This window comes from Vitis vinifera, chromosome 17 (genome assembly GCF_030704535.1).
Source record: "Vitis vinifera cultivar Pinot Noir 40024 chromosome 17, ASM3070453v1".
NCBI lineage: Eukaryota > Viridiplantae > Streptophyta > Magnoliopsida > Vitales > Vitaceae > Vitis > Vitis vinifera.
Genome location: NC_081821.1, coordinates 14,981,836 through 15,004,897, shown reverse-complemented (window position 1 = coordinate 15,004,897; position 23,062 = coordinate 14,981,836). Strand labels below are relative to the sequence as shown.

General features: G+C 40.3%; 1 protein-coding gene across 1 annotated transcript; it reads right to left on the bottom strand.

Annotated features, from left to right (window-relative positions):
• Positions 1-1,234: 1,234 nt before the first annotated feature.
• LOC100262570 (uncharacterized) lies at positions 1,235-21,705 on the bottom strand. Its single transcript, XM_059734014.1, has 7 exons — positions 20,771-21,705; positions 18,347-18,385; positions 18,181-18,251; positions 2,355-2,419; positions 2,171-2,264; positions 1,983-2,071; positions 1,235-1,806 (listed from the first exon to the last, which is right to left on the bottom strand). The coding sequence occupies exons 1-7, from the start codon at positions 21,202-21,204 to the stop codon at positions 1,399-1,401; spliced, it is 1,200 nt and encodes a 399-aa protein (XP_059589997.1). The 5' UTR covers positions 21,205-21,705; the 3' UTR covers positions 1,235-1,398.
• Positions 21,706-23,062: the final 1,357 nt, after the last annotated feature.

Here is a 23,062-nt window from a genome sequence, read left to right as displayed (position 1 = left end):
TAATGAGTTGTCTAAGCAGATAAAATGGTTGTGAACAAGTCATCTTCTTACAAGGAACTCTTGACTTGGATCTTCCGTGCAACTCCTAATATACTCAAGTCACGTACAATACAAAAGATGCAGGTTAGAATGCTTACAAGGTATAATGTATGGAATTATGATAGATAAAAATGAACTAAATTTTATTAATAAACAATAAAATCCAAAAGTTTATTACATCATATCATGCTTTTAAGGGTTTTATCCTAATAAGTAGGTTATTCATAAACAAAGATACATGTACCAAGCCCAATGATAACCTACCTCGTGCACAACTAAATCCCCAATCTAAAAACAAAAACTTCATTTTTTACATACATTATTACAAGATCCAATACCAGAACATAGATTTGATGAAACATTCGATATAGCAATTAAACTCTACTTAGCCTCCAAATATCAAAATAACTATTTCGTTACAAATCGATAGAAGAAATTTGATGTTATCTTGTGTCGAATTCACTTCGCATATTGAAAGTACTCATCAAAACTTCTAAAAGCCCGATATTTGAAATCGATACTAATCAATAATGGTCTATACAACACTTTGCATGTTAGATTGGGATTTCACATATCAAAGTGATGTGCACCTCCTTCCAATGAACTATCTTCACATCTTGATGTTAAGTGATACCATTCTCCTTATGTCGTAGTGTATCGAATGGTGGATCTGATTCATACACTGTAGCTACCCAAAAACTCAAGTATCATCCTAGTGTCGAATCTCCTCATTTCCAACAAGTTTGATACAAGCTTCATATATCAAAATCTATATCAAATTTTCTTTTTGCTTTATCACCAAGCATCGAAGTGGCAATGTGGTCTCAAACTAGTTATCAAACTTCCTTATTTCCTACTCATCAACCTACAATTCTCTATTAATCTTGTTTGCTTTTCTTTAGAATAATGTGAAAGCTATAGAACACCTGAATTCTACACAAAAAACTCTCTAACTTGCAACATTAATTCCAAAAAAGACACTAGCACAAATGTAGATTAAAATAGTTAATTTATGTGCAATTATCATGTAAATACCAACATTTTAGCTTTCACATGTAATTTGCACACAAATCAACATCTCTTTTGACGATAGAATGATGATATCAAAAATTTGTTCCAGCTATCGTTCATCTTCAACCTGAAGGAAAAATCACATATACAATGAGAAGGAAATTATAAAGAAAGCAAAGAAAAATAATGTTTTCCCAATTAAGGGAAACCCAAATAGCATTTTTATTTTATTTTAGTGGCATTTACTTCAGTGGAAAGATTCAGGCTAATTTAAAATAGCAATTTTTTGTCTAATTTTTTGTTTATGTAGTTAGAGAGGACAATGAAGTTTTTCTCCCTTAACACTACCTAACCGTCTACTCTACAATTCAGCCACTCAATTATGTCCTTCATAATAGCTTCACGTTCTGGTTCGAAGAGGAGATCATGTAATAACCCTTCATACAACTTGAATGTTTTGTCAGTTGAGGCGGCTTCTTCGTGTAGTGTTTTAGAAGCTTCTGGGTCGGTTACGTTATCCGCAGCACCATGAAGAACAAGAAAGGGAACTCTCAATCTGCTCAGATTCTGCTGCAAGTAGGTTGAGATTCGAAGAATTTCATAACCAGTCTTAACCCTGATGGATCCTGTGTACACTAGTGGATCAGAATACTTAGCAAGCAGTGCTGCTGGATCCCGAGAGACAGATATGCCCTGCTTATTTGCAGCACGACATTGGAATCTTGGAATAAAAAAGGAGACAACTGGGGCCAGTACCTGCCATCACAGAAACAAAGAGATAAGGTGTGATCAACCCTCAGACCCATATTCAATTTCTAAGTGGTATGGTATTTCATCAGAAAATGTTGCATTGTATTTATTTCTTCCTTTTTTTTTTTTCCCCTCTTTTCCATCATAATTTGAAGATAATGCATGTGATTAAATGTTCTTACAGTAAAAATTGGATGAGGGGGCTTTACTCCAACTGCAGGTGAAGTCAGCACTACGCCTTCTATGCAGCCTTCAATCTTTGGGTCCAGTACTGCCTGTAATTAATTATTCAAGCAACAAGGTATAAGAGTAGGGATACTGAGCAACACAAGAATGTAATACCATGAGAAGTCCATATTCCAAATAAGACTTGCCTTTAGGATAATGGCAGCGCCTGTTGAATGCCCAAAGCAGAAGCATGGAAGCCCTGGATTTTCAGCCAAAACCTTCTGGAGAAATGTTTGCTGTGAAAAAATTAAGAAAGATGAACACATATTAAGTACAAGTTCTCATTTCTTTTTCATTTGTCTTATGAACAAAACATCAAAATATACCAGGTCAGTAACAGCATAATCAAGAGAAGGGACATATGCATGCAGCCCGTCGCTTCCACCATGTCCTAAGAAGAAAAAGGATGGTAAAATTAAACCAAATTACAGAAATGGATAAACCGAGAATGAATTTCAGAAAATTGAGTAGCTCAGACAGACACCCAACTCAAATTAGCAAAACTATTTCAAGTCCAAACAATATACCCACATTGAAACCTCCCAATAAATTTTACTTACAAGGTTTAAATAGGAAAAGTAACCAAGCACAAAGAATTTACACTCAATATTACCCCAGAGAAGAAAATGCAAAAACTAATGTCCATTTAGCTTAAAATACAAGTTTACCCATAAGCAAACGCCAAATTTCCAAAGTATTTTTTGAATGAAATGCAAGGCCATACCTTCATTAGATTGTAACTAACTGGTGATAGAACATAAAAGTACAGCTATAACCTCCAGGTAGAAGGCCTATGCTAGAATGCACCATAGTAGCTTAAGAGACCTATCAGGCATCGTTTAAATTTCAACTCAAGGACTCTCACAATTCCAAAATTCACATGAGCCAAAAGGACATACTCACTAATTAAAAGGGTAGTAAAGGAAAGAGGGAAAATGAAGAAACACTTCTAATTCCATAATTCTGGTCTCCAGCTCAAATATGAAAGGGAAACCGTGCCTTAATACTTTAGCTTTTCTTTTCTTAAAAAGTGTGCATCCTCCACATGATCTTATAATAAGCTTACATATTAGGAGGAGCTTCACATATTACTTTTTTGCACCAATGGGTATCCGAATTGGAATAATCAATCCCTGCAACATCCAAACATATATGCATGGTTGAAGAATTGTGATCTCTACATTTGAAACAGTAAATAAGAATAATAAGATGACTTTCCTTGAAGGCTAAGCCAGATGGATGCATGGCAGGAATGCAAGTGTTGAAAAAGAAATGAAAAATAAAAAACCTTTTTCAGAAATGATTGCCATCTCTTTTTTTTTTTTTTTTTTTTTTTGATAGACAAAGAAGAAAATTAGATTAAAACACGCCAAAAAACAGGAGGCACTCCCTACGTACACAGGTTGTATACAAAGAAGGCCCAAATCTTGTACAGGTTAAAAATTCAATTCCAGCCTCGAAAAAGATACAAGGTAAACCATGTTTTGGTAGTGATAGATATCCTTTTGAAATTATTTGAGGCATTTGCAATCTTTCATATCAAAATCTACTTGCTTTTGGTTTTCATCCTCTTCTATGGAACTCAACAAGACCAATGGAGGATACCTTTGTAATAAAGAAGGTGATAAGCATACTCCACAAACAAAATTAAATACTCATACTAGCACCTTCATTCAATCACATAAAGAAAGATGACTCAAGGTCATAAGGAAGTTAATAATCCTCGCTTTGTAACTTGTATGGTTGACCAAGCTACCAAAAAAACAAAAAAAAAAACCGGAACATGCTTAAATCTCCTCGGTGAATGCTTCACCAAACCATTGGAACCACAAATAGAATGAACATTCAAAAATGCCAGGGTAGGCGAAGAACATGACTCATGGAGCGCGGCTCCAAAATAAAAGACTATATTACTATGAAGGATTAGCTAAAGGCAGTCTAATTAGCCAAAGGCAGTCTAACCAACAGTTTTTCTCTCTGATCTTACTATGAAGGATTGGCCAAAGGCAGTCTAATCAACAGTTCTCTCTCTCTGATATTCTATATGTTGTGTAAGCAAGGAGTGAATGTGTGTGTGAGAGAGAGAGAGAGAACATGTTTTGATGTTTATTTCAACTATGTTCAGACTTTCCATCATTTTGACAAAATTTTCACTCATTACCACACAATGTAGTGTAACTCCAGTGGTTTAAGTTGTTTAATGAAAGTTCCAATATGAGTTGGAATGGGAGAAGTTGGAGCTGCCAGGGATGGAAGAAGTTGGTTTGTGGTGGAGTCTAAGTCGTTCGATATTTTGGTTGAGGATGTGGGAGGGAAGTTGAAAGGATGTATTTGGGAGAGAAGCAGAGGTATCTCCTCATGGATTCAATTAGGGGAGGTTAGTTTACGTTGCTTACTGGATGGAGTTGAAGCCTATTGTAGAGAGATCAATAACAGAAGTTGGGTTCTTGGTTGGGAGGAGGGGGGTAGGAAGTATAGGCTGGAGCGTCATTCAAATGAGGCAGGAAGGTTCATTCTATGCTTTGTCCGTGATCTCAAAACAAAAAAAAATCAGCATTATCTTTCCAGAAGGGAAGGGGCTGTCTGGTGGATGGAATACTCTGGCCGAGAAGTTGAGAGGCCTTGGTGTAGTCCCTTCTGGAGGCTTAAAGGAAACCAGAGTTCCAGAGCCTCCATTAAGGGAGAAGGGGAGTTCGAAGGTTCTTTGGAGGGAGAAGGGGGTGGAGACAAAGTCCTACGCAGATGCTGTAAAGTTGAAACCGGGAAGAATAGGCGATTCAGTTTGGTTAGAGTTGGGGAAAAGAGAAGTGCAAGGAAGGTTAGATCAAATGAAACAGTGTATGGTGGGCTAGTGGGGTAATAATATAGCTTCATTACCTGAGTTGGATTTCGTAAGGAGATGAACACATCAGCATTGGCTTTTAAAGGGGAAATTGAGTGTTGTTGTGCTAGGCAGAGGACTCTTGTTGTTTGAATCTGAGTCGCCAAGTGAGGTTGAGCGTGTTCTAGCTAGAGACTAAAGAGAGGATTGGGGTAGGTAACCTTCCTTGCAGAGTCCAAGAGAGAAGGGTTGAGAAGTCATTTTTAAATAGACTGGGTGGACATGGTTTAGGGTTGGGTGGTTTCAAAAGTGGGCCTACTGGTTTGGGCCTTGGAGAGGCCCAAGGACATGAAAAGGAGCCTCAGGTGGTTTTGGGCCGAGAAGATGATGTCTTAAGGCTCATCGCTTTAAACGCCTTAAAAGGGTGTTTAGTGGGTTGTGAGGAGGAATATGTTTTGGGCCTTGGGCCCGAAGTTGTTGGAGTAGCGGGAGAAGGGTATTCAACACGACCAGAGTCTTCAGTCCCAAATTCTAGGGCATCAGAGGAGTCTTCAATTGGCAAGGCAAGAGAGGAAAGAGGAGATGAGGATCCTCTCGAAGGGATTTCGAGGGCTACTTTGTCGCTAGAGGCCCTTGAGGTGGTGAAAAGAGCGACGTTTACTAAAGAAGCTTTGTTTGCAGAGGCATCCAGGTACGTCGACTCTCCTTTGTTCTTTGTGGGGGGTCGGGATCTCTCTTCTTTTACTCCTTCTAGGTTCCGTTGGGTTGTGGTGAAGGGGGGTGAAGGGGGGGTCTCTCGGCGGGTTAGCCTCCGTGGATGGTGGAGAGGAGCAGAACCGGCTCAGTATTATTTTGGCTAATGGTAGAACATGGGAGATGGCCTTTGAGGGGGAGAAGTCTCTAGCTGAGGAAGGAGTGGGGGGTGAGGATGAGGTGTTGCTTCCGGATTTGGAGGGGAAAGGCTTTCGATGGGATGACAGCTTGTTTGGCGAGGTTCAGCAAGTTTCTAGGATTTTCAACAAAAGGCTTTGAAGCTGAAATTTTGAATTTGCTTTTAAGGACCAAGAGAAGAAGAGAGCAAAGTAATAAGAGAGGAACCACAGGGACTACTAAGTTTGATCAAGAACTGAAAAAATTAAAGTGGTCCATTAATTATAATGGTGCAAGCAAGGAGAACAATTTGGTCAGAGGAGGTGGAGCCTGACTCTCGACCCTTAGATGAAGATAAAAAATTTATCTTGGAATGTTAGAGGGGCTAATGACAGAAATAAAAGGAAGTTAATCAAGGCCTTGATTAGGTCTCAAAGAGTGGATTTGGTGTGTTTGTAGGAGACTAAAATTCAAGATGTGTCCCTGGGTTAGTGCGCAATCTTGGAGTGGGAAGATTTTTAGGTTGGGGAGCAGTGAATGCAAGAGGGGCAGCTGGTGGGGTGGGTAGTCATATGGGATAACAGAGTATTGGATTTAGTAGGTATGGAGGTGGATCTCTTCTCAATTTCATGTCGCTTTAAAAATTGTGAGGATGGCTTGTTGTGGACCTTTACGAGGGTCTACGGGCCTACCTTGAAAAGATACAAAGAATTTTTTTGGGAGGAGTTAAGGGTCATTCGAGGGTTGTGGACTGGCCCATGGTGTATTGGAGGGGATTTTAATGTGATCAGATTTCCTAGTGAGCATAGTAGAGAAGGGAGAATATCTGCTTCCATGAGAAGGTTTTCGGAGGTGATTGATGAGTTGGCTTTGAGAGACCTTCCCCTACAGGGAGGGCCCTTTACTTGGAATGGAGGGTTGAATGGTCAATCCATGTCAAGATTGGATCGGTTTCTGGTATCGAAGGATTGGGAGACTCATTTTAGCAGGGTGACGCAAGGTACTCTCCCAAGACCAGTGTCTGACCATTTTCCAATTCTGTTAGATGGGGGTAGGGTGAGGAGGGGACAAATTCCTTTTCGTTTTGAAAATATGTGGATGAAGGAGAAGAGGTTTAAGGAGATGCTGAAAGCCTGGTGGCAAGGTTTCAATTTCAATGGCTCCTATAGCTTTCTCCTGACATAAAAATTAAAGGCTTTAAAAACCAATTTGAAGATTTGGAACAAGGATGTGTTTGGGAAAGTGGGGGTGAACAAGAGGCTGGCTCTGGACAGAGTGTCCTTTTGGGACGATCAGGAGCGACTAAGAGCTTTATCTGGGCTGGAGTTAGAGGCTAGAAAGGAGGATAAGGAGGATTTCAAGAAGTGGCACTTATGGAGGAAATTTCTTTAAGACAAAAATCAAGAGAAATGTGGTTGAAGGAAGGTGATAAGAACATAGGATTCTTTCATAAGATGGCAAATTCTAACAGAAAGAGGAATTGTTTGGCAAAGATCAAAATTAATGGTCTCTGGTTGACAGAAGAACAAGAGATTTAGAGGGGTGTGGTTAGGGCCAACCAGAATCTACTATCGGATCCTGGTGGTTGGCACCTTAGTTTGAATGGTTTGGATTTTGATAGAATTAAGGTTGAGGAGGCAGCCAGTTTGGAGGAGCTGTTCTCTGTGGAAGAGGTTTACTCCGCCCTTTCAGAGCTGAATGGGGACAAAGCGCCTAGTCCAAATGGGTTCCCTCTCACTTTCTGGCAATTCTGTTGGGAATTCGTTAAAGATGAGATAATGGGTTTCTTCAAAGAGTTTCATGCGAGGGGAAGATTTTTCAAAAGCCTGAACACCACGTTCCTGGTTTTAGTTCCAAAAAATGGTGGGACACACAATCTAAGAGTCTATAGACCCATCATTTTGGTGGGAGGATTGTACAAGCTACTAGCAAAGGTCTTAGCTAGTAGGCTAAAGAAGGTCGTGGGAAAGGTGGTGTCCTCATCCCAAAATGGCTTTGTTGAAGGAAGACAAATTCTCAATGTTGCGCTAATCGCTAATGAGACCATAGATTCTTTGCTGAAAAGGACTGAAAGTGGAGTATTGTGTAAGTTGGATATAAAGAAGGCATACGATCATATTAATTGGAGTGCAAGTCCTTTGACATCTATGTTGAGGGGCTTGGAGGGAGACTGAGAGGGGTCATAGTGGAGCGCAGAAGAGGTTACTCCAGGTGGATCAGATTTGGGGAGCTCAGTCTACGCTGCCTTCTGGCAGGAGTGGAAGCTTGTTGCAGAGATGTTGGGTTGCCGAGGTGGAGTAAAGGGTGGAAGGAGAGAGGAAGTTTTTTAGGCTGGATTGCTGGGAGAATGGGGCTGGAAGGTTCTTATTTTCTGCAAGGTGGTCACGGCAGAAGCAAAGAGTTTCTCTCTAGTTTTCCCAGAAGGAGAAGGAAACCATGGGGGTTGGTTCATCTTGGCTGAGAAATTACGATCGCTCGAGGTTGTTCCTTTTTCTGAGGAAAAGGTGGATCCATCGGGTGAGATTAGGGGCAGTCAGAAGGCTGAAAGTGGGAAGAATGGAAGTGGGAGCATGTCGTATGCGAGTGTAGTAAGAAAGAAAGAATGTTTGGCGGAGAAGACTATTTGGCTTCAGATTGGAGAAGGAGTTGTGCAAGGCAGAGAAGAGAAGCTTAGGAGATGCCTAGTTGGGAAGTTTGGAGAGGGATCTTTTCAGTATCAAAGGTTCAGGCTTTGGAATGTGGGCTAGGAGTACATGGCAATTAAGATTTGGCTTGCAGGTGTATATTTTTGGGGGGTCTTTAATTCTATTTGAGTTTGAGGATATTTTGGAGGTAGAAAGGGTGTTGGTTAGAGGACCTAGGAGGTTCAGGGAGAGACTTCTCAGTTTGGAAAGATGGCAACACGATACTGGGTGTTTAGTAAAGGAGGGGTCTTACAAGGAGGCGTGGGTGAGAGTGTTGGGTCTCCCTTTGCATTTGTGGAGCCACGAAGTCTTCATTAAAATCGGGGACTGTTGTGGGGGCTTCGTAGCAATGGATGAAGGATTGGTGAATTCGGTTCAAATACAGTGGGCTAGGATCCTAGTGAGGTTGAATGGGAGAAGTCTACCCGTGTCCTTACAGCTAGTGGTCGAGTCTATGTGCTACTCCATCCAGTTGTGGTGGGAAGTCCCCCCGAAATTTTCCAAGGTTGTTCCGAGAAGTTGCAGTGAAGGGTCACCAGAGTCAAAGGTTAGAGGTGACGACGATGGTGGTCCACACGCGAGTATGGGAGTGGAGAAAGACCTTTTCCCGTTACAGACTAGTAGGGGAGACGTGTCAAGCTCTGGAGGGAAGAGTGGTTGTTTTGGTGAAGGATTAGACTGTTGTTTTCAAAAAGTAGTTGCAGGTGAGGATGATTTTGGAGGCGGTGGTAGGAGGGTCTGTTTGGAGGATACAGGGGACTCAAAGGGGGCAAGTGGGCCGGTGGGGGAAAGCCCAGTTGAATTGCAAAAAGACCAAAGGGTAACTGGGCTTGCTGTTAAAGATAGAGGTGGGTTGGGTCGGGCCCAATTGAGTGGCCCTTCTCTTTTAAGGGTGGAGGGTAGAAAGGGGGTGAATAGTCCTTAAGGGCTCCTCACGGGGGACAATCGTGCAGCAGTGACTGTCCCGTTGGAGTGGTTCAAGTCGACGTCGGCTTGGATCTCGGCACCGATGAAGCTCTTTAGGCTGAAGCGACAAGGTATTCCTCTCATCCCTTCCCTTTGGTGTCTCAAGGGGTGCGGGGCTTCTCTTCTTCATCTATTTCTTGTCGGAAAAGAGTGACGAAAGGGTTCCGAAGTTGCAATTGTGGATCGGGAAGGAGATGGTTGAAGCGGATGCGGGCATTCGCCCCCTAAACATGGTTTTGGTTGGCGGAAGTGTTGTGGTGGCCTCTTTCGGGGAGGAAAGGGCGCTAGTTGTGGTCGGTGAGACGAGTCTCGACGAAAGCAACTCTTTGAGACAGCTTGTGCTTGGAGCGGATGGGGAATGGAATTCCTCTTGCCTTGCCTAGTTTAGTGACTTTCTGGGCATGCCAACCACAGGACGTGAAGAGGAAATTCTAGCCATGCTCAAGAAATGGATCATGAGGAAAGACCAAAAGAATCGGAGGTCTGGGGCTAAAAGGGTCAAGGTTGAATCCTTAAAGTCTGAAAGGGAACTTAAAAGGTTGGAGTGTTCCATTAATTTTAAAAGTTCAGGGTATGGAAGAGCTCTATTTCGAGAGAGTGGGGGTTCAGTCTCTAAGGGTAAATGAAGTTAAAAATTCTCTCCTGGAATGTGAGAGGGGCAAATGATAGCGATAAAAGAAGACTCATTAAATCTCTAATCAAGGCTCAAAAAGCAGATTTGGTTTGTCTGCAGGAAACCAAAATCCAAAGTATGTCATGTAGTTTGGTTCGGTCTTTGGGGGTGGGCAGATTCTTGGAGTGGGCCGCTCTTGATTCTCGAGGTATGGCAGGGGGTGTTAGTTTTTTGGGATAGTAGAGTTTTAGAGCCAATTGAAATGGCAATTGGTAATTTTTTGGTTTCCTGTCGATTTAAAAATGTGGAGGATGGCTTCTGTTGGGTTTTTACAGGGGTGTATGGCCCTGCTGTTGGGAGGTTTAGGGAAGATTTCTGGGAGGAGTTGGGGACAATCAGGGGATTATGGCAGGATCCGTGGTGCTTAGGGGGTGATTTTAATGTTATTAGATTTTTGAGAAAGAGAAACAGTATTTCAAGACTGTCTTCAGCAATGAGAAGATTCTCAGAGATCATTGAGGACTTGGAATTAAGGGATCTCCCTTTGCAAGGGGGGTCTTTCACGTGGAGGGGTGGGTTAAATAACCAGATTCAGCAAGGTTGGATAGACTTATAGTTTCAGAGGATTGGAGTGTTATTTCAGTGGGGCAATTCAAAGTCTTCTACCCAGAATTGTTTCTGACCACTGCCCAATTTTGTTGGACTGTGGAAGAGCGAGGAAGGGGCCTTCCCCCTTCAGGTTTGAGAATATGTGGCTGAAGGAAGAAGGTTTTAAGGATTTGTTAAGGAATTGGTGGATGGGCTTCCAATTCAGAGGTTCTTTCAGTTTCACTCTGTCTGAAAAACTGAAAGCGCTTAAGGCCTGCTTGAAGATTTGGAACTGAGAAGTGTTTGGTAATGTCACTGCTAGAAAAGAATCAGTCTTAAAGCAGATGATGTCTTGGGATTCAATAGAACGGGACAGGGTGTTGTCTGTTGAAGCGCAAACTCTCAGAAAGCAGGCTTTGGAGGAGTATAAGAAGTGGGTGATAATGGAAGAGACATCATGGAGGCAAAAGTCTAGAGAGTTATTGCTGAGGGAGGGTGACAAAAACACTGGTTATTTTCATAAAATGGTCAATGCACATAAGAGGGTCAATTCACTAGTGAAGATTAAGATAAATGGGGCATGGGTAACAGAAGAACGTGACATCAAAGATGGTGTGGTTCAGGCTTTCCACTCTTTGTTGTCGGAAACAGATGAGTGGAGGCCCAGATGCAATGGGTTGCAGGTTGGGGTTCTGGAAGGGGAAGCTGCAACTTTGTTAGAGGCTCCTTTTTCTGAGGAAGAGGTGTTTGGTGCTCTCTCAGAACTCAATGGGGATAAAGCTCCTGGTCCTGATGGTTTCACAATGGTGTTTTAGCAATTCAGTTGGAGCTTTCTAAAGGAGGAAGTTATGGGGTTCTTCAAGGACTTTCATGATCAAGGCAAGTTCGTTAAGAGCATTAATGCTTTTTTTATGGTTCTAATTCCTAAGAAAGGAGGAGCTAAAGACCTCAAGGACTTTAGGCCTATAAGCTTGGTGGGAAGTCTTTATAAGTTGTTAGCAAAGGTGTTAGCTAATAGGCTTAAAAAGGTGATGGGTAAGATAGTGTCCAAGTCCCAAAATGCATTTGTGGAGGGAAGGCAAATCCTGGATGCCTCGTTGATTGCGAATGAGGCGATTCACTCGATGTAGAAAAGTGGGGGAGGTGACATCGTTTGTAAGATGGATATTGAGAAGGCATACAACCATGTGAATTGGAGTTTCTTCTTTGGTTGATGGAAATGATGAGTTTTGGAGCCAAGTGGATCAGCTAGATTCAGTGGTGTATTGGGACTATCAGTTTCTCCGTCCTTATTAATGGAACTTCCTCAAGATTCTTCCAAAGTTCTCGGGGATTGAGACAGGGGGATCCCCTATCCCCCTACCTGTTCATGATTGTCATGGAAGCCCTTAGTTGTTTGTTGAAGAGAGCGAAGGAGGGGAGGTTTTTACCGGGGTGGCAGCTCAGTGGTAGAGGAGGTACGGGAGTGGAGATCACTCATTTGCTGTTCGCGGATGACACTTAAGTATTTTGTGAGCCTTCCATTGATCAGGTGTCCTACTTGAGTTGGCTTCTTATGTGGTTCGAAGCCATGTCAGGGTTGAAGGTGAACTTGGATAAAAGTGAGATCATCGCGGTGGGAAGAGTGAAGAATGTAGAGGAGTTGGCCCTTGAGTTTGGTTGCAAGGTTAGCCAGCTCCCTTCTTCTTATTTGGGTCTTCCTTTGGGTGCTCGTTTCAAGAAGGTGGCAACTTGGGACGGAGTTGAGGAAAGGTTGAGGAAGAGGCTTTCACTTTGGAAAAGGCAATATATCTCCAAGGGGGGGCAGAATGACCTTGATCCGGAGCACTCTGTCCAACATGCCTATCTATTGTATGTCCTTGTTTTAGATGCCAAGGAGTGTGAGTTTGAGATTGGAGTAAATCCAAAGGGACTTTTTTTGGGGTGGTGGGGCCCTGGAAAGGAAGCCCCATTTAGTGGAATGGTCTATTGTTTGCTCAGATAAACGAAAGGGTGGGTTGAGTGTGAGGAACTTGGCGTTGCTAAATAAGGCTCTCCTATGTAAGTGGAGTTGGCGTTTTGCGGTGGAAAAGGAAGCTTTATGGAGGCAAGTTATATGTGCAAAGTATGGGGAAGAAGAGGGTGGTTGGAGGTCCCGTGTTGTGAGAGGCAGTTTTGGGGTTGGTTTGTGGAAAGCGATTAGGAGAGGTTGGGATGTGTTACGTGACAATTTGGTTTATTCTGTGGGAAATGGTAGGAGGGTTAGCTTTTGGAAGGACAAGTGGTGTGGAGATGATCCTTTGTGTACTTCTTTTCCCTCCTTATTTGCTATATCCTTGGATAAGGAGGCTTGGGTGGCGTATGTGTGGAGCCATTCTAGAGGGGTAGTGTGGGCTCCTAGGTTCTCTAAGCGGCTTAATGATTGGGAAGTGTTCGATGTGGAGCGCCTTCTCTTAAGGTTGCATGGGAAGAGGGTTCATAGTGATGTGAAAGATCAAGTAATTTGGACTAAGGCAAAGGACGGAAGATTTTCTGTTAAGTCTCTTTACAAGACGTTGGATCCGGAAAGATTAGGAGATTTTCCTGCAAGAGTTATTTGGAATTCTTTGGTGCCTCCGAGGGTGAGTTTTTTTGCTTGGGAGGCTACGTGGAAAAATGCCTTAACCTTAGATCGTATTCAGAAAAGAGGGTTCTCCTTGGCTAATAGATGTTATTTGTGTCTAGCTGAGGAAGAGTCTATTGATCACATCCTCTTGCATTGTGGGTTGGCCAGAAGTTTATGGAGCTTACTTTTTTCCCTCGTTGGGGTTTCGTGGGTGCTCCCCTCTTCAGTTAGAAAGGCGTTATTGGGGTGGTTTGGGCCTTGTGTGAGAAAGGAAAGGAAGAAAGTGTGGTTTTCAGCTCCCTTGTGCCTTTTTTGGATTGTTTGGAAGGAAAGAAACTATAGGGCGTTTCAAAATGAAGAGCAATCATTTCATGGGTGTAAATCGTTTTTCCTTTGAAATTTGTGGGAGTGGACCAGGGGGTTTTTTGGTTCTGGTCCCCCTTCCGTTGTAGATTTTGTTGATTGGTTAAGCCTGGTTAAAGGTTTTTTTCTTTTTTTCTCTCTCTCTCTCTTGTATACCTCCTGTATACGCTAGGGTGCTTCCTTGAAGTGCCTCTTTTCTCTTAATATATTTCTCTTTATTCATCAAAAAATTGGAATTTTTTGTTGCTAGTGATGCAAAAAATGGGTTTTGGGGGGAAATGGGCTGACTGGATTAATTGGTGTATATCCATTGCAACGTATTTAGTTTTGATTAATGGCTCCCCAACGAGTTTTTTTCATAGCACTAGGGGGCTAAGGCAAGGGGACTCTCTATCTCCCTACTTATTTGTGATCGGGATGGAGACCTTAAGCTGTCTCATAAATAGAGCAGCAAGGGAGGGATTTTTAACAGGCTGTAAGATAAGGGGAAGGGTGTGGTGATGGATTTCAAATTACCCACCTATTGTTCGCTGATGATACACTGGTTTTCTATGATGCTTCTCAAGAGCAAATGACTCTTTTAAGTTGGTTGTTAATGTGGTTTGAAGCCTAATCAGGGCTAAGAATCAATTTGGATAAGAGTGAAATTTTGTCAGTAGGAAGAGTAGAGAATGCAGAGATGTTGGCCCTAGATCTTAGCTACAAAGTGGGAGCTCTTCCTTCCACTTATTTGGGGCTTCCCTTGGGTGCTCTGCACAAATCAGTGGCGGTTTGGGATGGTGTGGAGAAGAGGATTTGGAAGAGACTAGCCTTGTGGAAGAGGCAATTCATTTCTAAAAGAGAGAGAATTACTCTTATTCGGAGCACTTTGGTTAGCATGTCAATCTATCTTATGTCCCTGATGTGTATGCCAAGAGTTGTTAAATTGAGACTAGAGCAAATCCAAAGGGACTTTCTTTGGGGTGGGGGAGCTTTGGAGAAGAGGCCTCATCTTGTAAAGTGGGCAATTGTTTGTTCAGATAAAAGGAAGGATGGCTTAGGAGTTAGAAATCTTTCTATTCTCAATGGGGCCCTTTTGTGCAAATGGAGTTGGCACTTTGCGGTTGAAAGGAAGTCCTTGTGGAAGCTTGTTATTAGTAGGAAGTTTGAGGAGGAAGGAGGAGGTTGGAGCACCCGTGAAGTAAGGGAGGGCTATGGGGTGGGGTTTTCGAAGGAAATTAGAAAGGAAGGCTCTTTGATGCTTATAAATTATTGCTTTTTTGTGGGGGATGGTAGAAGAGTGAGATTTTAGAAGGACAAATGGTGCGGGAACAATACCCTTTGTGATTCCTTTCCTTATTTGTATGCCTTAGCGGATTCAAAAGATGCGTGGGTAATGGATTGTTGGGATTCCTTGGGGGAAGAGGGGGTGGAATTCCCATTTTTCTAGATCTTTCAATGATTGGGAAGTGGGGGCGGTGGAGAGGTTCCTTTTGACTCTACAAGGAAAGAGACTCGTTTTTGGTTTGGAGGATAGGGTGGTGTGGAAAGAGAGAAAGAATGGGAATTTTTCTGTTAAATCCCTTTATAGTTCTCTTGAACCTAGATGTGCAGTCCCGTTTTCGTGGAACATCATATGGAGCCCTTGTGTTCCTACTAAGGTGGGTTTCTTTGCTTGGGAAGCTTCATGGGGGAAGGTCCTAACCCTGGATCAACTCAAAAGGAGCGGGTGGAACATAGCTAATAGATGTTTCCTTTGTTGTGCTAAAGAGGAGACGATTAATCACATTCTTATCCATTGCTCCAAGGTGAGGGTTTTGTGGGAGCTTGTTTTTGCTTTGTTTGGTGTTAAGTGGGTCCTTCCGCTTTCGGCTGGAGACACTCTTCTAGGTTGGCATGGTTCCTTTGTGAGCAAGAAGCGTAGAAAGGCTTGGATGGCAACTCCTCTTTGTTTATTTTGGACGGTTTGGAAGAAAAGAAACAGGATAGCTTTTGTTAATGAGGATATTTAGATTTAAATGATGAAAAATTCATTTGTTTATAATCTTTGGTCTTGGTCTAAGTCTTGTTTAGATGTAGGACTTTTACCTTCAATCAACTTTTTTGATTGGTTGGGTTCTAGATGAAGGCTGATCAGTTTTTGCTTCTTTTTGTCCTTGCCTTTTGGCGACTCTTGTACACTCCCTGTATGCTTTGAGTTGCCTCTTAAGCGCCATTTTTTCTTAATATATATTTTATGTGTGTTTATCTATCAAAAAAAAAAAAATTGTTTGATGAGGGCAGGAGAAAAGGAACCCCTAATTTTAAATCACAACTTTTTATTTAGCAAATTAGAAATATGGTGGATGCTTTGATTTTTTATTTTTTATTTTTTATTTTTTGTCACTGAAAGTGTTTTTATTTTATTTTGGATTCATTATTTACTGATGGCTTAATATTTTTTTTAGCATTTCTTTTAAATAATTTAGCCTAAGGTGATTTTGTAATTTTTCTATGAGGAATTTAATGGGCAGGATGGCGTCAGACTTCTTATTGTTTGCTTTCTGATTTAAATGGGCTAAATGGCCCTGGTTGATAAGGGGTGAACTTTACCTTGACCAATTGGTGTTCAGGGTCATGAGTTCACTAAAGCTAAACAATTGCAAACTCCTACACTAAAAGCTAATTAAAAACTTTCTGAGCTTACAGCAGCAGATACGCTTGCTTTGGGTTGTGTGATGCTTTTATCATCTTAGCATGATCCCTAATAACCCTAGGTGTGAATTCTCTAGGTTCTCTCTCCCCTCCTCCTCTAACTTAGTTGCAACCAAGGTTTTCTGTTTTATTCTAATTTCCTGGATATTGTGCATTCAACCTCATCCAACATGTCTTCTTCTATCCTGTTTTACAATCAGTAGACCTTAGTCCATACATAATCAAAACCCAAATCTTAATGGATGATCTTGACTAGAAACCCATGGCTGAATTTCTTTGTCTAAGCCACCTAATTAGCTTTTACTTCCTCTATTTTTTAATTTTGAACCATACACCACTTTTTTTTAATAGGTAATTTTTGTTTTCATTGGGATTTGAACCTCAAACCACCCGCAAACCCTCCCCATCTGATTACCACTTGAGCCAAGCCTCAAGGGCTAGTTTTGAACCGTACACAATCCTATATTTATTTCCATGTTCAACTCCAGATTCTAGAACCCCTAAATGAGGCAAAATCCATATCCATAAGTACTGAAATTTCTAAGAAAATCCTTTTCTAATGGGATAAATTGTGGTATAAAGCCCTGCATAAATCATTTAACAATTTCCATTCATCAAACAGAGTTCTCCATTAGGTTTTCATCATTTCCAAGCTAATTACCCTTAATACTCTTGCTATGCTACTTTACGACTATGTTTGGTTCTCAGAAAGTACTACAGAGAGAAAAAATGCTAAGGAATATGATTTTCTCATGTTTAGTTTCACATTAGTTAGAAATTTATACTCTTCTAAATTATATAATCTTTACATAAAAGAGGAAAAATAAGTAAAATGAGTTTGAAGTAGAATATAAAAATAGTTTCTTGATTTTCAAATTTATTTTTTATTTTCCTTTCACTTTTTCTTTCCCTTTACTTTTTCTCTCTATTTTCTTTCCCTCACATTTTTCCTCAAATTTTCCAAGAACCAATCATAGCAGAAGACTCCATTTTCCCTTCAGTCTCTCATGCTATATCTTGTACCACTTCCAAAGCACCCTCAATTACAAAATAAAATGACAGAGTTCTCTTAGCTTTTTTATGGTTTACCCCACAAGGTCGTTTTAGCACATTGGTAAAAGAATCCAAGAGAAATCACTAGTCGGACACATGGCACAAGTCATTAATGACATTAGAATTGGGATAATAGGTAGAAAAACTACTATATGGTAGCGTTATCAAGCAAGCAAATGAAGACCCAATTACTCTACAAGAAAGTAATGAGCCAATAAAACATTCATTTTCTTATTTCCAAGAATGCACGATCAATTTAAATCCAAACTGCTTGCATAATGATGTTAAACCTGAGCCATTTTAGACTCATAGCATATTTTAACAGCTAGGGGTATTGAATTGGAGCACTCAATGCTTAATATTGAAATATAGTTGGATAATTAACATGGAAGTACTAAATAGCACATCTCCCATATAAAACAAAAATGAAAAGGAAAAAAATAAAAAAGAGTTTACATTGCATTTTTATCAGGAGGACCTTGACCAGGGACTCCAGGATAAAAATAGTAAAATTGTTTTGCCAAGACATGCAATAGAAATGATTCAAACAGTCTAGAGAAAGTAATGGAGTGGCGTTAGTCTTGCACAATAAGTAGCTCTAAACAAATGAACTGAGTATGGAATATTTTCTAGTAGGTACTTTCTATCAACCAGCATGGACAAATTATGTTATGATGGAAGAGTCCATATGATTGATGCCAGCCTGCTTTTTGATATTCAACTGTGATTTAACTTTGCCTCCTTATGTCAGACTAAGGAACAATAAACCAAAGGAAATGTCCAGTGAAACAATAAATGAGGTAGCTAAGCTAAGATGGAACATCTCTGGGGAAATTATGACATGCTTTCTGTATCATAATATCACATAGAGAAAACTATTGACTGATTATGAGTATATAATATCAAATGCAGCACTGTCAAATGGTTTTAAACTTACCAATCCAATCCATTCCAAAGACCTTGTATCCATTAGCATTCAACTGCTCTCCAAGATCACTGTATCTGCCACTATAATTCATATTGAAAATGTTAAGGAATGTATCTAGTAAAACAATCAACTAACATGGCATTCAACCGCAGAGGTGAAAGAAGACATTGCAAACCTGTGTTCATTCAGGCCATGCATAAGAACAATCAGTCCCCTGCATAAGATCCAATAGATCATCAGAAAATGAAATAGTTGATGCATATAAAATCAGATGCTCCTATGCAAAAGGGAAAAATTTTCTAGGGAACAAGAGAAATGAGAACTTTAGGGGACTGTCATAAAAGTCATTCCATCATGATGAGCTCAAGGAAAACCATCAGGGCTTCTTAATTTAAAATGTAAGAAAAAAGGTACAATTATTTAACATTGAATACATTCTACATTCAATTAAAGAAGTCGAGAAAATATATAAGAACACCATTAGGGATTTGATTAATCTAAAATAAAAGGAAAACATTTACAACAAAACACAGGTCATCTCTGTCCCTCAATCAATCTAATCTTTGGAATGTGTCAATATGGAGAAAACACTAGATTTCTCTCGACACATTTCTCAGGATCATCTGGGTCACTATCTAGAGAATGAAAGCAAAATGCTAAGACGGGAGTAATTATTGTTGGCCCAACAAAGTGGAACCTTTAATGACAGATGATTCCTTAATTTTGTTGTTTAGGCACATGGGACATTACCATTTTGGTAGGTGAGGCAGATCCAAAGTAAGGAAGAACAACAAGAAGGGAAAAAAAATGTCCAGGATAGAAATTTAATTCAAAAACATGTATGTCATTTCACACTTTATTAGGCAGAAAACAGCTCCATGAGAAAAACAGATAAACCCAACATAGTTGACTGAAGCTAGCAACTGCTTGTAGTGTTCATATTCGGCTAGCTCCTGCTATTCCAGGAAATAGGCCTTAAAACTAAAGGGTAAGATGTGTTAACCTGTCCAAAACCCAACATCTAATTTACCAGAGATTCAGATTTCACATGAGTTGTGCAATTGATGTGTCATTACAACCTATGCATAATTACAGTTCCAACTGGAAGCCCCATAATGTGTTAAATAGGGGTCAGTTTTGCTGCCGAAATGATTGATCCGGAACCAATTCGGTGTTCTATTTTTATTTTTTTTTCTTCACAAACCTGGTGTTTTATTCTCAACGATTTTAAAATTTTAGTATTTTAAACCATTTTATGATGCTGTTAATTTTCTGAAGTCATCTTTGATTATTCTGACTACTGGTTCTGTAACATATCGGTATAAATAGGTAAGCACGACATCCTAGGTTCAAAATTCTGGCCAGCCACTTCACAGATGATCCATTTAAAAAGTGATCGCCAGCATAAGCCTAGTGCATCATGAAAATTATTCGACAATTCAACAGGGACATGCAGTTGAAAAATAAGCAAAAATCGTTCCAAGTATCATGCTGGTAAAAAAAATTGAGCAAATAAGATGTAAGTGGTTTTTCTTTTTTCGTTTTTTTTTTCCTTTTCTTTCATTTATTAAAGATTGTTCCTGTAGGTATACATCATATTTCACAGAAATAATTACTTCCCATAATATGTTCCAGGAGTAAGACTTGACATTGAACTTTGACATGATGACTTAGAGTCTACCCACTAACTTCAGGAAATATAACCGAGAGAGTATACAACTTGCAAGCAGCAGAGCCAAAACATAAATTAATGAAGCAACTTCCACCAAGAAAAGCGCAAACCAATTTTAGAAATAAAAACAAAAGAATGACCAAAAGAGCATCCCCACAAAGCCAGTGCTCTGCAGAACAAAGATCTGATAAAATTGTGTGCCAATTGAAGAGCGTGTCAGGAAATAACATTATCACATTGCATACAATAGCAGAGGGAGGAATATTTTCTGGTGTCCTTAGTGGCGTTTTATATAATAAAGACAAGGGAGGGAGCCCCACAAAAAAGACTGGGTTGAGAAGCATCCAAGAAAAACAATGGATTGCTTTACTTGGGTACTGCAATCCTAGGGGTAAGCTCCAATGCAGGGAATTGCAGAGGCAGTCAATGCAGACCACAATATTCCTTTTAGACATTAATTGAAAATAAAGTCTGACGCTTATGAATTAGGTATGAGAGAATATGCCCAGTTCCATTAATGTCAATGGCAATTTCGTATTTTTGAATTTCACTGAATGGTTATGTTGGAATTCAAACATAAGAATAAAGACATCTGCTTACTGTAGACGGAAAGAAATCAAAATACACCACCCATAACATTAACAAAACCCGCAAAAATATCAGAGGAAGAAAGTAGAAGCGATGACATCTCTGATTCCATTTTCATCCAAAAGAAAAGAAAATGAAATTGGAAATGGAAATGAAGCACAAGAACAGTTTTTGGAATTTTTTTCCTCCAATCTGTACCCAAACAACATAAACACAATCCTCAAAAAACGAAAGGAGAACACATCCGAAGCCCTAATGTAATCAATCGTGAGACACAAACAGAAAGGGACAGCAACGCAAACGTGATGAAATTCAGGAACAACTAATCAAAAAACATACCTAAGCTTGACCCTGAGCGGCGTCCACGACTGCGTGAATAAAGTGTCGCCCCTCAAAGTTGTCAACAGCGAAAACTCCCTGACTGACTTCTCACCACCGCCACCTTCCTGAACCACCCTACCAATCGCCAGGGCTCTCCTCGCCGCCACATCCTGGTCCACCGCCACCGCCGCACCGCACCTCCACGGAACCGTCGCGGGAACCCTCACCACTGGAACCTTCCGAATAGAAGCATGCGTAACCTCATGCTTGTCATCCTTGGGCCTGTCCACTGATCCTCGCCTCCCTCGGAACGGCACCAACAGTAAAAGCACCAACGCCCTCACCAGCACCACCAAACTCCTCAACGCCCTTACCGACAGCACGGCGCTTATCAGGCCGCTAGCGCCCGATGTCAACATTATCGAAGCCGATGCGTCGGCGACCCTCGCCATTTTTTAAATTAAAAAAAAAAAAAATACACCTTCAATCCCAATATCTTCTTCTTTCCCTTCCCTTTATTCCCCGTAGAGAAAAACTAACAAAAGGAATATCGACTGAATTAAGGCTGCTCCTCGTCTTCTTTGTATGAATTTGTTCTTCGTATGAGTTCTGGGTAATAATAATAATAATACTAATATAATTAGGATTTAACATATATAAAAGGGGAAAAAGGAAAAAATTGTACTGTTTGTTGTTATGTAGCTCCTCTGATTTATTACAAAGGATGGCGTGGTAAGGGTGTCACGAGACAGGAGAGGGAATGAAATGGACGGTTGAAGATGTGACAAGTGGTGGGAAGCTTTCAGGGGTGTACGCGGCGGCGATTTGGCGTCATTGAATGCTGGAAAAAAGTCTTGGCTTCCTGGTTCTGCATGGTGACACGTGTCATTTTGTGAGTTGGACACCCCTCATCTGACGTTCTCCTCTTTCGCCGCGTTCAGATGTGAGTGTGTGAGTCGGCTTTCTTTCCAAATCCAGTGTGCTTTATCCACTGTATTGTATCTAAGAAGATCTAGTGGCCTTAATTGATAACCAATTTGTTTTGAGAGATTCGCCCTCCTCTACGGGCGTTGCAATGTCTGTTCTCACTTATCTTCTTCTACCTAGACTCTTTCATTTCCCTCTTCTCTTCTTCGTTCCCTCTTGAATCTTTTTTGTTGTTCTTCAACCACGATTCTTTGAGCTCTTGAAAGAAAGTCGGTGAAAGGATTTCGCCCATTTCAGCACCCGAAGTGGCACGGTCGGCTTCCCACATTTACCCATTTCATCTCACCCATTTTGGGTCCCAAGATTTTGTCTTCCCACGATCTATGTAGGGAGGTGCTTTTAGTGCAGGTTTTTTTTTTTTGTCATTATTTTGTGTTTTTAAAACTATTTTGTTTCATGAGAGAATATTTTTCTTTATATTACTGGTTTTATATTTCAAAACCTTTTAGAGTAACAAATGCAGGTAAGGATTAATGCTAGGTATGGTTGTTGAGTGGAGTGGCGAAGTAATATGGGATTGTAAACAAGGAGGGTAGCCGAGAAAAATAAAAATAGAGCTTTGAATGTTTAGGTTGGTTTTATTATCATTGGTTATTCCCGTGAAAATGGAACAATATATATATATATGTATATATTGATATTTTTCTTTTGTGTTTAAGTATATATCTTAACTTAGATTCTAACCCTAAGGGTAGCTCAGTTGGTCCGGTCTTGGGTTTGCTCCCCAATGATCATTGGTTCGAGTTCTCTCAGGGTCACTAGAGGTTTATCCGATCATTAACTTCAAAGCTCTATGGATTAGTCGAGGTGCGCGTAAGCTGGCCCGAACATCCACGATTATCAAATATATAAAAAAAAACTTAGATTTTAACCCTTTTAGAGTCCATCTCAAATTCTAATAGTCTCCTCAAAAAAAATAATGTAAGTATTATTTAACTTCTTATTTATTATTTTAAATGTATTGTAAAAGAAAATGGAAATTTTATTATCTATTATCTGAAATCATGTTATAAAATTAGTATAACATGATTTATTTTTTAGGAGCAAGCATGGTTGTACCAAACTTCCTTCAAATCTTAAAAGACCTATAGGATCATGGATACATTTTTAGTAAGACAAATTTGAATTTTATAAAGGGTTATTTGGATAGGTGACTCAAAATAAAGGTAAAATTATAAAAATAATCTCACTGGTTAATTGTTTTGATAGATGACCTAATTTGGACATTTTTACCCTTATCTATTTTCCTCCAAAAATACATAAGATCTCCCACCAAAGACATGATATCCCTCCGAAAGTAGAAAACTTTAATTTTACATCTCT